Genomic DNA, 11,745 nt, shown 5'->3' with positions numbered 1-11,745 from the left:
TTACAATTTGCATCAGCATAACAATCTTCCCCTTCTCATACAACCATAATTGAACTCTCACAAAAAAAAAAAAAAAAAAAAAAAAAACCATAATTAAACAGCATTTTTCAAATAAATAATAAGGTGGAACTTTTATTTTTTCTAGAAAATTGAAGTGTACAGTTGTACCCAACAGAAAAAGACAATTGTTCATCAAGTTTAAGTGCAAAATTTTCATCCTCCCGAAAGACTTGTATCTTTTCCTTTGCCAAACTCTACTTTGTATGAGAATACTTATCGTTTTGAATCAGCTACCTCAAATGATAGGTGTTTTCATTACGGAGTTGAGGAAGTCCATCTTCAACAGTGCACAAATGATATTCCATCAATCTATCATATTTAAGCAATGATATTACGCATTATGCCTTGGCCCTGATAGCAAAAGGGGAAAAAAAAAGAAATAATAGGGACTCGTTTACTATAAAATCTAAAAACAAAATCATATGTTTACCAAAACATATATTTTTCCCTAGAGTCCAGCTGACCCTCTCACTAAGAAATGAACAAAATAATCAATTTGGAACCAAAGAAGACAATCTTAAGAGATGAAACACGCCCATAGAGATCAGTAAAAGTTACCTTCTAACATAAGAGTCATCCTCAGTATCAATGACCACAGCTTCACCAGGTAGAATATGAGGTGGTACCTAGGAGCATATGAAAAGAACAAACGAAAAAGATTAGACACTAATGCACTTGAGGATTCATGACACCTATAACATATCCTCAATTCCCCATATAATCTGCATGCTACATATGTATCTTCCAGCTTTTAGGATGGTAGAACAGGGAGAGCAGGAAGGAAGAAGATGGGGGGTCTAAGGCCAAGATGAACTTTGCAAGACTCTGGGAATCTTGTGAGCTAGCAGCAAGGTTATCCCTTCACAAGCAACATGCTTGCAACTCAAATAGAAACATAATGGTAAGCTGGCATGCATGCATGAATATTGTACAGCTCTTTATCTTGTCATACACTGTCATACACTGTAATACACAGCTCTTTATAACAACTCAAAACTGTTGTTAGTTCCACTGTTCTCCCAGGTCTGCAGTGTATGATCAGCTTATTCATTGGATAATATTTTCTATCCAAATAATAAAAGCTATGTTTCTTCTCATTTGAGACTAGCCAGAAGTCACAACTTAAAATAATGCTTGGTGTGAAAATCAGAAGTCACATGGCTACAGCTAAAATGAAACAAACTGCAATATGTCTGTTGTATGCACACTTGATATAAGGCTCATCAGCAAGAAAATACTGTTCCATACTTGTACTTTTTATAAAATTCTCTGAATGGAATGAATTTCTAACAATTCGAATGCGCAGACATCATGGAATAAGAAAATGTTTCTCATCCAAATTTCAACAATTGTACTTTGGGATGCATACTATTCTATAATTATTGTTTGCTACATGTTTTGCAAATATCATATGTTTCTTAATATTAGATACCAACATCAGCAATTTAGCATATGAAAAATATTCAATAGAAATTATCTTACTTTCATTGTGAAGCCATTTTGCATCACAGCTATTTTATCCCTGCATTCAAGAAAAATTTCAGGGGTATAGCAAAAGCACACAAATAATCAGAGTATATCAACATAATATTACAGATGTAAACTAATGTCAACATGTGAATAAGAATCCACTTCAGCATTTGGCCACAACATTTTTCTTTGTAGGGGGGACACATAAGAAAAAAAAAATCAATCTACACTAGATAATCAACAACCCAATCATGATCTACTTTAGCAAAGCCCTCAAACCAGCACACTTAACAGGGTTTAATGCATAAGGCCCACTAGCATCTCATGATGGGAGCAAGTCCATAATGTTTTAAGGCTTAATAGCATTACCTTTCACCGCATACATGTATGAACATTATATATAAAAATATTGATGCCCAATTTATAATGACAAGAGTTTCCTCTTTGTCAGATTAATGACCAGAATTCAACACTCACAGAAATGGTCAAGCAGCTTATTCATGTCAAAGGAGCAAGCACAATTGACAGACAAAGTAACAATACGGAGACGAAGTGTGCAAACGCAATAGCTCTAAACAATGAAAGCATACTTAGGTGTTGCTGCAATCCCCTTAATAGGAGGTTGTGCTTCCTTGACGGTGCATGTCACGTGTTTTGGAACTGATGCAGATAATGGGGTTCCATTAAACAGCTCCACTTTAACTTTCATTTCATCTGTTCACCATGAATATCATATTTTAGTGTGGTATAATAATACATGGAAACCATGAGAACTATTAATGATGATGAAACTAAAATTAAATTACAAATGTGAAATCATTGTTCTTCACATCACATACCCAAAAGAAAACAAAATAGGAAACAATGCATTCTTAAGTATTGTTATTAGAGCACTGAAAATGACCAGGACAGGTCAGCTAATTGTATCTAGGAGGAGGCATCAGAGGAAAACCATAGAAACGAAGAACTGAGAGAATACATGAAAACATAATATTAATGAGAAAGAATACATAAGTAAACATCAATTACAAGTATGCCTCTAGAAGTGATAAGTCAATCTAGGCATCAAATACAGGTTTTAATAGCCCTGTTATCATTTACTCATTGGTAGTTTACTAAATAATTATCAGTTCAAAATGACTGCAAGCCAAAGAGAACACAATCTACCAAGGCACAAAAATGCATTGTGGAAGTATTGGAGGTAATAAGCATTGACCTTGTAGGTATTTAGCATTCTTTCCAAATAAGTCCTCAGGCACTTCGAGCTGATCAAGCGTATCAGGGCTGATAAGAATTACCAAGAGAGAGCAATTTTTAAAGAGAAAGCAACGGAAGGAAGTGAAAGGGAGGGGATGATAGGGGAAAAAATAAAAAACAAATTTAAAAAAACAACAAATAAAACTCACTCCATCAGTAATACTTTGCCATCACGATCTGTGCACATGTAAATGTAACTTTTTGACTCAACAAATACTCCTGCAGCAATACACATTGGATTTTATCATTTTAGCACAAACAATAATCATAACTCAAACAGTGGGACATGATTGACATCAACCGACCTCAGCCACTTGAAATAACTGTGACAGCCCAGCCTATTCGTCAATATTATTTTAAATTTAGTAAAGGATATCAGACATTATTGAGAAATGGGTCTCAATGAAAGGATACAAGTAAAATAATAGTTAAAAGAACATGGGCATCCACTAGAAGGGACAAGTTGAGCCCGTTAGTTTCAAGAGGTAAGTATCCCTGCTGAAAGTGCAGCAGACATTATTGAGTTGAAAACTACCTAACACTCAAATAAATACATAAGTATCTCGTGAACACCAGCCATTCTCTTTGTCAACAAAAACCCCCCAAAACAAAGATGGTAAATTATCAAAACAGAATAAGGAGAAACAGATGTCCGAGAAACTAAGATCATTCGACTACCAAAGAATGCTAACGTCAACCATTTAAAGCAATCAAAAAGGAAACAAGCATCGTAGACTATTAAGGAACTGGAAATGGGAAAGTACAAATTTAAAATTTCATACTTTCAACTGTCTCATCTGTCCCCAATCGTTGGGATGTCTTGTTCCCAGAGTCAACATCACGAAGCTCCACCTACAATGAAAACACAGCTTAACATTTCAGTTTGCTTTTGAAAAAAAAAAAAAGAAGAACAATACATGCAAACTACAAATCATAGCCTATGAATAACATTCTAAAGATGAGGTCAGGTCAGAAACACACCTTAATATTGGCTTTTCCTCTTCCTTCATGTGAATGATCTACCTTTATCACCTGAATAATCACAAATCATGCAACACTTAAACCAAATCCAGATAATTAATAACATTATTTCAAATACTAAACAATATAATAAATCAATTCACATTCACCTGGTAAATACGATCTGAAGCAGGTATTGTCCAGCATAATCCCAACCGAAATGTGATTTATTTGGTTATTTATAAAGTTGGTTAGTAAATATGGAAATTTAAATGAATATTGAAACTAAATCCCAATGATATTTTATGTAACTGAGTGTAAAGCCAAGTGGCAACGTACCTTTCTTTTGAATGACATTTCCAACTCGAACCTGCACGCAAAATGATGAATGACCATGATCATGGAAGAAGAATTACAGTTACAATTTGAATTGAAAACGTCGTCGTCGAATAAGAACTTACATCGGAGCCGTGGACTTTGGCACCGCGGTGTTGAATGGCGGACCAGGGAGAGCTAAGCAAAGTTCTTGCGGTGAGACACGTGTTGGTGGTGTGGGTATGAGAGGGCGGTGAGGATAGGAAGCAGTTGGATGAAGAAGAAGGAGTGAGGGTGGTTAAGGTTCTTGGAGCGAGGAGGAGGAAGAGAGGGCGAGTGAGGTTGCTGCTCCTCCTCCTCAGTTTAGCAGCCACTGCTTGCATTTTTCTTTTTCTTTTCTGTTTTGAGTTTTGAGTTTTGTCCAAACCTCAAAACTGTAACACATACAGACTTAAGACTTAAGACTGGGCCGCCAGAGCCCGCTAAAAAACAATTCGAGTCCAAACTACAACGGCCCAAATACGAATTTCATATAAATTTATGGCTTACTTTTATTGTGTTTGGACTTTGGAGAATAGACAGAGCCTAATCCACCCCAACCAATCCACCAATCCACCAATGCGTCATAGTCCAATTCATGCCTTATGTTTTGCTTATATCACCGAGACGTACTCACACTTTACAAATACAAAGTAGAAGATGAATCAGCTTTTTGTCTCACACGTGTGGTTGTTCCTTAGGGAAATAAGTGAGCACTGCTAAAATTAAACTATTGGGATCTAACACTAACATACTTCTTTCTGATTGTCTTTTTAAAATCAATAATTTTCCCATATCTATGGCCCTACAACTCTTTCTTAGAACTCAATAAGCATGTGATGTTTTTTCACAGGTTCACATCATTGCTGGTTTTGGTATATTTATTTGTTCCTTCTGGTCCCTCTGAAATTTGTATCAATTGGTGTCTGATTCTTCTTTTCTACTTATCAAAATAATTTAATAATATTAATTAATCATGTGAAGCTCCCCTGTTAGGCTGTTCTTACAGTTCATATTGAAAAAACATTTACATTATGTATAATTAATATTCTTTTTCTAAAAGATCTGATATTACAAAGAAGTATTTTGTATTACTATGATATCACTTTAAAGGCACCAAGAAATTTCGCATGACCCAATTGCATATAACTTCTCTGCTATATACATGTGAATTCTATCACATAATAGCGACTCTCTCACATGCATATTATGGAAAATAAGTTATATATAATGGACACATTAGCATTGAATGGATATCAGTATCACCCACCATGAAGAGAAATTCGTTTGGGACCACACCAAAGTACCAAACTAATACACCCATGCTTGTTTTGAAAAATCCTAGACCGGAAGAGCAAGGCTACCACAAACTATTTGGTTTTCTTGGTTGAAAGCCTCTGTCTGGCCATGCCACATTGCCACCAATGGCCTTTTGCAGAGGCCCCACAACACAACCAATGCCCTTCATCATTATTCATTACACAATCACAGAACTCCATTAGAATCTGCCAAGCTACAGCTCATCACAACCCTCATCACCACAATTGCCAACCAACTCACAAGGTCCACTCTTTTTATTTTATCTTTGATCTTTTTTTTTTTTTTTTGAATTGTTAGTAACAAAAATGTCATAATGCAAATCTAATGGTGTAACATTACTCAGAAATATTTAAACAAATGTAAAATACAATAATGGAATTTATTACTACAAATGGATCACAGATACAATGACTCAGTGAGAGAAGACATGAATCTCATGATGATACAGAAGCTGAGGAGATCCATCAACCACTAGTAGTAGTACATAACATTCATACCTGATCCCCTTATTAGCCTAGAATCCACATTCCCACTAAAAAAATTAATTAGACATGATTAACATAAATATACAAAACCACCAACAAACACATCAATCACACCCAAACAAATCCCAGCATCAACAATAAATAATCAAAATTAAAACCTGAAATGCCCAAGAAAAAGAACAAATCCAACCCATTTTTCCTCCCTCTCCTTCCTCTCTCATAGTCCTCTCCTGAAAAACTGAATACAAGTGATTCTAGAGAGAGAAGGAGAAATGGGTCAGAGAGAGAAATGAGCAACCATGAATACTATATATACTATGAATCAACCTAAAATGTGATCATGAGCTGATCAGAAGAAGAACCCAAAACCCAATGCTGCTAGAGATGCACAGAAAGTGGGCAGAAATATGTTGGCGTCAGATGTTGGGCTAGGTGCTGGAGAATCAGCTGCAGCTACTTTCTGAATGCCAGAGGAGGCCACCATCACAACCACCAACAAAGCCACAAAAAGCTTCATCTTCATTGCTTCCATTTCTTAGTGCTTGCCGAAGATGGTCTTTGAAGAAATGCAAAGAAAGAAAGAAAGAATCTTTGCAAATCCTCTTCACAGGGTAGAGAGGTAGGCAGTATTGTAAGGACAATGGTTGTGAATGGAAGGCTATATATACTCCCCAAACCCCAAAGTGAACGTTGGGAGGTTGATGAAGTTGACACTTGACAGGGTGGCTTTCGCCATTGTTGCCATACAGCTGTCACTTTGCCTCTCTGTGTCCCCACCTTTGCTGTCTTCTTAGAATCTTCACTTAACCACTGTTTTGGCATTTTCGTACATTTTCCACTTTCTTTTAACTAATTAATTAATTAAGTTAATGGCTCATGGGCTCATGGTCTCATGGTGGTTGTTACCATTCATGAGTGAATGCTTTGCTTTCTTGTTTGTTTCATTGTTAATTTGGTAGGAAATGAGAGGTTATGAGCTGTTGTGTTGTGTGGTGATGCTTCTTTGGCAATAGTTCATCAGTGGGGATTATGATTTATGGGATTGCTATTAATTGTATCGTGAACTTTCTACAACATGGTTGTAAAGTTTTTTATATAAAAATAAACCAACGTTTTTTTTTTTCCCTATTTTATTCACGCAATTAATATTCTTTCTTGGGAATTGGAAAAAAAAGCAGGAATTTAATTAAATGTACACGGGCTATGAAAGTCAAGTCCTGGAAGCTTAAAATCCAAATGAAAAGGAAATTGGAACTGTTTTTATAGTCTGCAATATTCCCGGGCAGCCGGCCTAGAATTTAGATGGATCACCTAATTTGTACCGGCTGAGTTGGTGTGTTGTCCCTATCAGCTTCATTCCCTATCTATACAGTTCAAATTGTCGAATCAAACAAGCAATTTAATTAAGAGAGCTGCTATTTGCACACCCTTTTTTTTCTTTTTGCACACACTTTTCTCTTACACACCTTTTACAATTTTCTAAAATTTAAAATTTCTCTTTTACACACCCTTCCCATTATCAAAATACCCCAACCTCATTAATTTCACCAAAATTTCTCACTACACACCCACTTAATTCAAACACTACACACCCTACCCCAAATGTGAATTTTTAAATTAAAAAAAAAAACAAAGAACAAAAAACAAAAAATGTTGAAACCAGCCACCCATCCGCAAGCCTCTGCCATATATCCCAGCCCCTCCCCCTCCCCCTCCCCCTCCCTCCTCTGCCACCTGCATATATATATATTTTTTTTAATTTTCAGGGTTGCAGAGGGAGGTGGTGCGGTGCAGGGGTGAGGTGGTGCGGCAGGGGGAGGGTTGCAGGGGTGAGGTGGTGCGGGGGGGAGGTGGTGCGGCAGGGGGAGTGTTGCAGGGGTGAGGTGGTGCGGCAGGGGGAGGGGTGCAGGGGGGAGGTGGTGCGGCAGGGGGAGTGTTGCAGGGGTGAGGTGGTGCGGGGGGGAGGTGGTGCGGCAGGGGGAGTGTTGCAGGGGTGAGGTGGTGCGGCAGGGGGAGGGGTGCAGGGGGGAGGTGGTGCGGCAGGGGAAGTGTTGCAGGGGGGAGGTGGTGCGGCAGGGGGAGGGGAGGGGGATGGCAAAAGGGGAGGGGTGCAGAGGGAGGTGGTGCGGCAAGGGGAGGGGCTCAGAGTTGTAGAGAGAGAGAGTGAAGGGCTGGGTTGGTTTTGGGGAGAGAGAAAGAGGAGAGGGAGGATGGGGGTGGGGTGGTCGGCGGGTAAGAGGGAGGGAGGGAGAGAGAGAGAGAGAGAGAGAGAGAGAGAGAGAGAGAGAGAGAGAGAGAGAGGGGAAGGCCGGAACGGGGCTGGGGTGGTCGGCAGTGGTTCTCACCGGGGGGGTGGGGTGCTGTGACAGGGAAGAGGGAATGATAAAGGGATGGGGTTTTGGGTAATTTTATTTTGGGTGTTTTTGGTTATTTCACAAATTAAATTTTTGAGGGTGTGCAAAAAGAAATTTAAGAGTGTGCAAATAGCAGCTCTCTTTAATTAATTGGGGTTGAGTTTTGGAGGAATTTTTTTTTACATGTTTTAACAATCTAATGAACGTAAATATATACCATGTATGGAATCATATGGGTAAATTAAGATCTGATCAAATTATCAAACACAAATGTTATCATGAGTTTGATAATACTCTTCTCCTTTTAGTTTCAAATTCTTTTGCATAATCAAACCAAAAAATTCTGCAACAAGAAAGTTAAATGAGAGTATTGTGGTAACTAGCTCGAAGCATACAATGACAACTGACATAGGTTTTGCTTTGAAGCAAACAAAGTGGGCCAATCTGATTAATGAAGATACTAAAATGTGAACCAAAGGCAACCTTTTCCATTTGGTTATCCTTTGAGTTAATTTCTTGCATGCCTGGTTTTTCTTCGGTTGGTGGCTTGTACTTGTTTGACATTGATATCAATTTCCACTTTCCAGTGCAGCAGATCAACCAAACTAGCTAATTGCTTGCAAGGTAATATATTTACAGGAAAAAGTTCTTTTAGTACCTGACAGAATAAGTTAGTCCTATGATTAATTAAAATAAGAATGATACTATGATTCAGATTTTCCATTTATACTCCAATGCCTCGCAAATCAACCCTATGCAGGTTTTTGCTTCCAATCGATAATTCGAAACTGCAAACACAAGCTTAGGCAAGGTTCAGCATTCCAATAATCACAACTTCAAGCATACAAACTTATAGTGATATTTTCACCATATGAAAGAACCTTTTAGCCAAGGGGAGGACATGCATAATTTCTACAACATTAGAGCCTTAATTATGGAGTGAGCCTATCTACTTGTTTCAATCATTCACACTCAAGTTTCCATATTGCTTAACAATCTGATTTCTTATATAGCACAGAATCTTGCAATTTCTTATTCTTTTTTACTCAAGAATTCATATTAGACCATCAAAAATTATCTTGGAAGGCTGTAAAATTCATATTCACCATCTTGGGTTCTGAATCTATCTATTTGTATACATATAAGTTGAGCAGAGAAGAATTGTGTGCTCATGAGGGGTGTTTTTCTTCAGTGTTTCTATATAAATGACCACTTAAGCACATAATTCAAGAGTAAATTACCTGATATAAACTCATCTACATACTCCTTATTGATTTTTCCATGGACCATTGCAACCACCTGAACATATATAAGTTGGTCTCGGTGATTTGAAATAAAATAGAGAATGGACTGAAAACCTAAGACCAGAAATTCAGAACCTCACACATACCACAAAAACAAGATTCTGATCATTGCTAGCAGAATTAACAAAGTCATCTATGTCAACCAACTTTTCTGAACTATAAGAGAGACCTGCAATCCCAAATCCAATATAGCAAGTGTTACTCATAGTCACTTTATGAACCTCAAATGCTAAATAGAGGTATAACACTCACCTATTACACGAGAGTTGATAGGTAAATGTTGGGTTACAGGTTCCTCAATGACACACATAAGCATTTCAGTTGTATCTTTGATACACATGCATTTCTTTTCTAGTAACTCCACTTCCGAAATTGAAGAGTCAAGACAAAGCAATAAGTTCCTCATGAAGTATTTTGAAGAGACAGAGTGATGTTGGATGAATATATCAGAAGTGGGAGAATAAGTTAACTTACAAATGACTCCACAAAAGCGCTTACACGTTCTTGGTATACGAACATTCGGTTTAATTTCAAATAACACTCCCTTATTAGTTTTCACATACACAGCTCCTACCAGGCCAGCTTTACTAAGTTTGCTATTAAGAATATCCCGGAGAGCCTGGATATGTCAAATATTTGCAGCCATAAACTATAAGAATTCTTTTTTTTTTTTCTTCAATAGATGCAGAATATGCACAAATTCTCAGTAAGTCGTCATCCAATGCCAAAACTTTGGTAGCAAGCTGTACATTAACCACAAATTAAGAACTTTGCAAATAATATATTGTTGGAGACCAAAACTAAGAGCTTTCTAAGAATTTAATTTCTTATACAGAAACAAATTACAAACCTGGTAAACGATGCCAGGCCTAAAATCATCCAGATCCTTGTTTTCTTTGACGAGAAAATGGGCGTCTTCAGACAAATCCAGAATCTTGCACCTCTGAAACATGAAATTATTAATTATGCGTAACAGCTTATGCGGAAAGACAAGATTCTGTCTACTTTATATGCTATCATATGTATGCATGATTGATGTAAGGCACTGTTTGTTCTCATAATGTCATTTTTTTTGGGTCCTTTTCAGACTATTTTCTATGTTAAATGAAAGCATACTTAAAGACTTAAAAGTATTTATTCTCCCGTAATCTTATGTTAAATACTTAAATGGAAAAAGAGAATTGATAGGAATGGGGTGCCTCACACGGAGAATCACACACCAGAATAACTGAGATAAATTTCTTCAATGCTTACTACAGCTTGATTACACCTATCTAATACTGCTCACAAGATGAAACAAAGGCCTAAATCTCGTGCCCTCAATTGTGAGTCAGCATAACAACCAAAGGTAAAAGTAAGTAACTAAAGATTGGCATAAACCTGACTCCGGAGTTAAAGGAAAAAGGCTATAACTCAGCAGCCACTGCTAAAGGGTTCTTATCATCTTCTTGATATGTTAGATCTCTAAGACAGAATTATGATTTATGAGAACAAACATAATACGTACACAATTACATTACCCATATACGGGATTGGAAGTGGGAAGAGAAAGAAAGAGGAGCCTTTTCAATTAAATCAAACAAAAACACACACACGTATTATGTAAATTGTTAATTTTTAATGTTATGTACCTTTCGGAGTTCGGACTAAACCCTTTGTCAGAGAAGCATTTTCCATAATGAATATTGGTCGTCTGCCCTTCATATTCATATTCGCCGCCTCTGTTACGCTTCACCATGCCCTCTAGGCTCTACCCACTCACTCACGAGATTGGCTTCCAAACCCTAAACCCTAAGATAAAAAAGAAGAGGGAATTTTCATAAATTCTAAACCTAAACCCTAAAAAAAAAGAAAAAAAGAAAAGAAAAGGCTAGTGTTTGGATTTCTTTCATTTATCTGCTGCCGATACTCAAAGAAAGAATCCAACTTGGATTTGGGATGATCATAACTGATAAAGATCACGTGACCTCCCTCACCCACAAGAACTGGCATGGCCATTGGCAACAGCTCCAACTCAAGCCTTCCAATCAAATATTTTGTTTAACAAAATAAAATTAATTTAAAAATAGGGTAATAAAAATAAAGTCATCCAGTTGGAGGGAAACCCATCTGACCCTCCATTTGATATCGGACGGTTAGGATCGTTTTCAACATGTATTAACAACTAATAGAGAAAAGAAG

General features: G+C 37.2%; 3 protein-coding genes across 5 annotated transcripts; all 3 read right to left on the bottom strand.

Annotated features, from left to right (window-relative positions):
* Positions 1-114: 114 nt before the first annotated feature.
* On the bottom strand, positions 115-4,532 carry LOC147295966 (elongation factor P (EF-P) family protein). Of its 3 annotated transcripts, none has more exons than XM_086229455.1 (11): positions 4,209-4,532; positions 4,087-4,117; positions 3,918-3,931; positions 3,769-3,819; positions 3,570-3,639; positions 2,937-3,006; positions 2,747-2,814; positions 2,121-2,244; positions 1,543-1,582; positions 619-686; positions 115-369 (listed from the first exon to the last, which is right to left on the bottom strand). In XM_086229455.1, the coding sequence occupies exons 1-11, from the start codon at positions 4,443-4,445 to the stop codon at positions 291-293; spliced, it is 852 nt and encodes a 283-aa protein (XP_086085581.1). In that variant the 5' UTR covers positions 4,446-4,532; the 3' UTR covers positions 115-290. The 3 variants fall into 3 exon arrangements, with proteins under 3 accessions (XP_086085581.1, XP_086085582.1, XP_086085583.1); XM_086229456.1 differs by having other exon boundaries at positions 115-337; positions 4,209-4,531; XM_086229457.1 differs by having other exon boundaries at positions 115-411; positions 4,209-4,528.
* Positions 4,533-5,781: 1,249 nt separating this feature from the next.
* Positions 5,782-6,547, bottom strand: LOC147295965 (arabinogalactan protein 14-like). The gene has a single exon (XM_086229034.1). It carries the CDS (start codon positions 6,436-6,438, stop codon positions 6,256-6,258), a length of 183 nt encoding a protein of 60 aa, XP_086085160.1. The 5' UTR covers positions 6,439-6,547; the 3' UTR covers positions 5,782-6,255.
* A 1,992-nt stretch (positions 6,548-8,539) lies between these two features.
* On the bottom strand, positions 8,540-11,688 carry LOC147295964 (uncharacterized). Its single transcript, XM_086242529.1, has 7 exons — positions 11,205-11,688; positions 10,415-10,509; positions 10,039-10,183; positions 9,817-9,927; positions 9,651-9,733; positions 9,502-9,559; positions 8,540-9,048 (listed from the first exon to the last, which is right to left on the bottom strand). The coding sequence occupies exons 1-7, from the start codon at positions 11,272-11,274 to the stop codon at positions 8,972-8,974; spliced, it is 639 nt and encodes a 212-aa protein (XP_086098655.1). The 5' UTR covers positions 11,275-11,688; the 3' UTR covers positions 8,540-8,971.
* Between the last annotated feature and the right edge of the window lie 57 nt (positions 11,689-11,745).

This window comes from Dryas octopetala, chromosome 1, assembly GCF_963921425.1.
Source record: "Dryas octopetala chromosome 1, drDryOcto1.1, whole genome shotgun sequence".
In the NCBI taxonomy this organism is placed as follows: Eukaryota; Viridiplantae; Streptophyta; class Magnoliopsida; order Rosales; family Rosaceae; genus Dryas; species Dryas octopetala.
Note: the sequence above shows the minus strand (reverse complement) of the source record. Positions and strands in the feature narration are given on the sequence as shown.

Excerpts from the sequence above, each read along its gene's own strand:
- LOC147295966 (XM_086229455.1), bottom strand. The coding sequence starts at position 4,445 with ATGCAAGCAGTGGCTGCTAAACTGAGGAGGAGGAGCAGCAACCTCACT. Across the intron at positions 2,245-2,746 it reads GAATGCTAAATACCTACAAG|ATGAAATGAAAGTTAAAGTG; the intron begins GTCAATGCTTAT and ends CATGGTGAACAG. Across the intron at positions 687-1,542 it reads AAAATGGCTTCACAATGAAA|GTACCACCTCATATTCTACC; the intron begins GTAAGATAATTT and ends ATATGCTCCTAG.
- LOC147295965 (XM_086229034.1), bottom strand. The coding sequence starts at position 6,438 with ATGGAAGCAATGAAGATGAAGCTTTTTGTGGCTTTGTTGGTGGTTGTG.
- LOC147295964 (XM_086242529.1), bottom strand. The coding sequence starts at position 11,274 with ATGAATATGAAGGGCAGACGACCAATATTCATTATGGAAAATGCTTCT. Across the intron at positions 10,184-10,414 it reads GGCCTGGCATCGTTTACCAG|GCTCTCCGGGATATTCTTAA; the intron begins GTTTGTAATTTG and ends TGACATATCCAG. Across the intron at positions 9,049-9,501 it reads TGTAGATGAGTTTATATCAG|TTTCGAATTATCGATTGGAA; the intron begins GTAATTTACTCT and ends TTGTGTTTGCAG.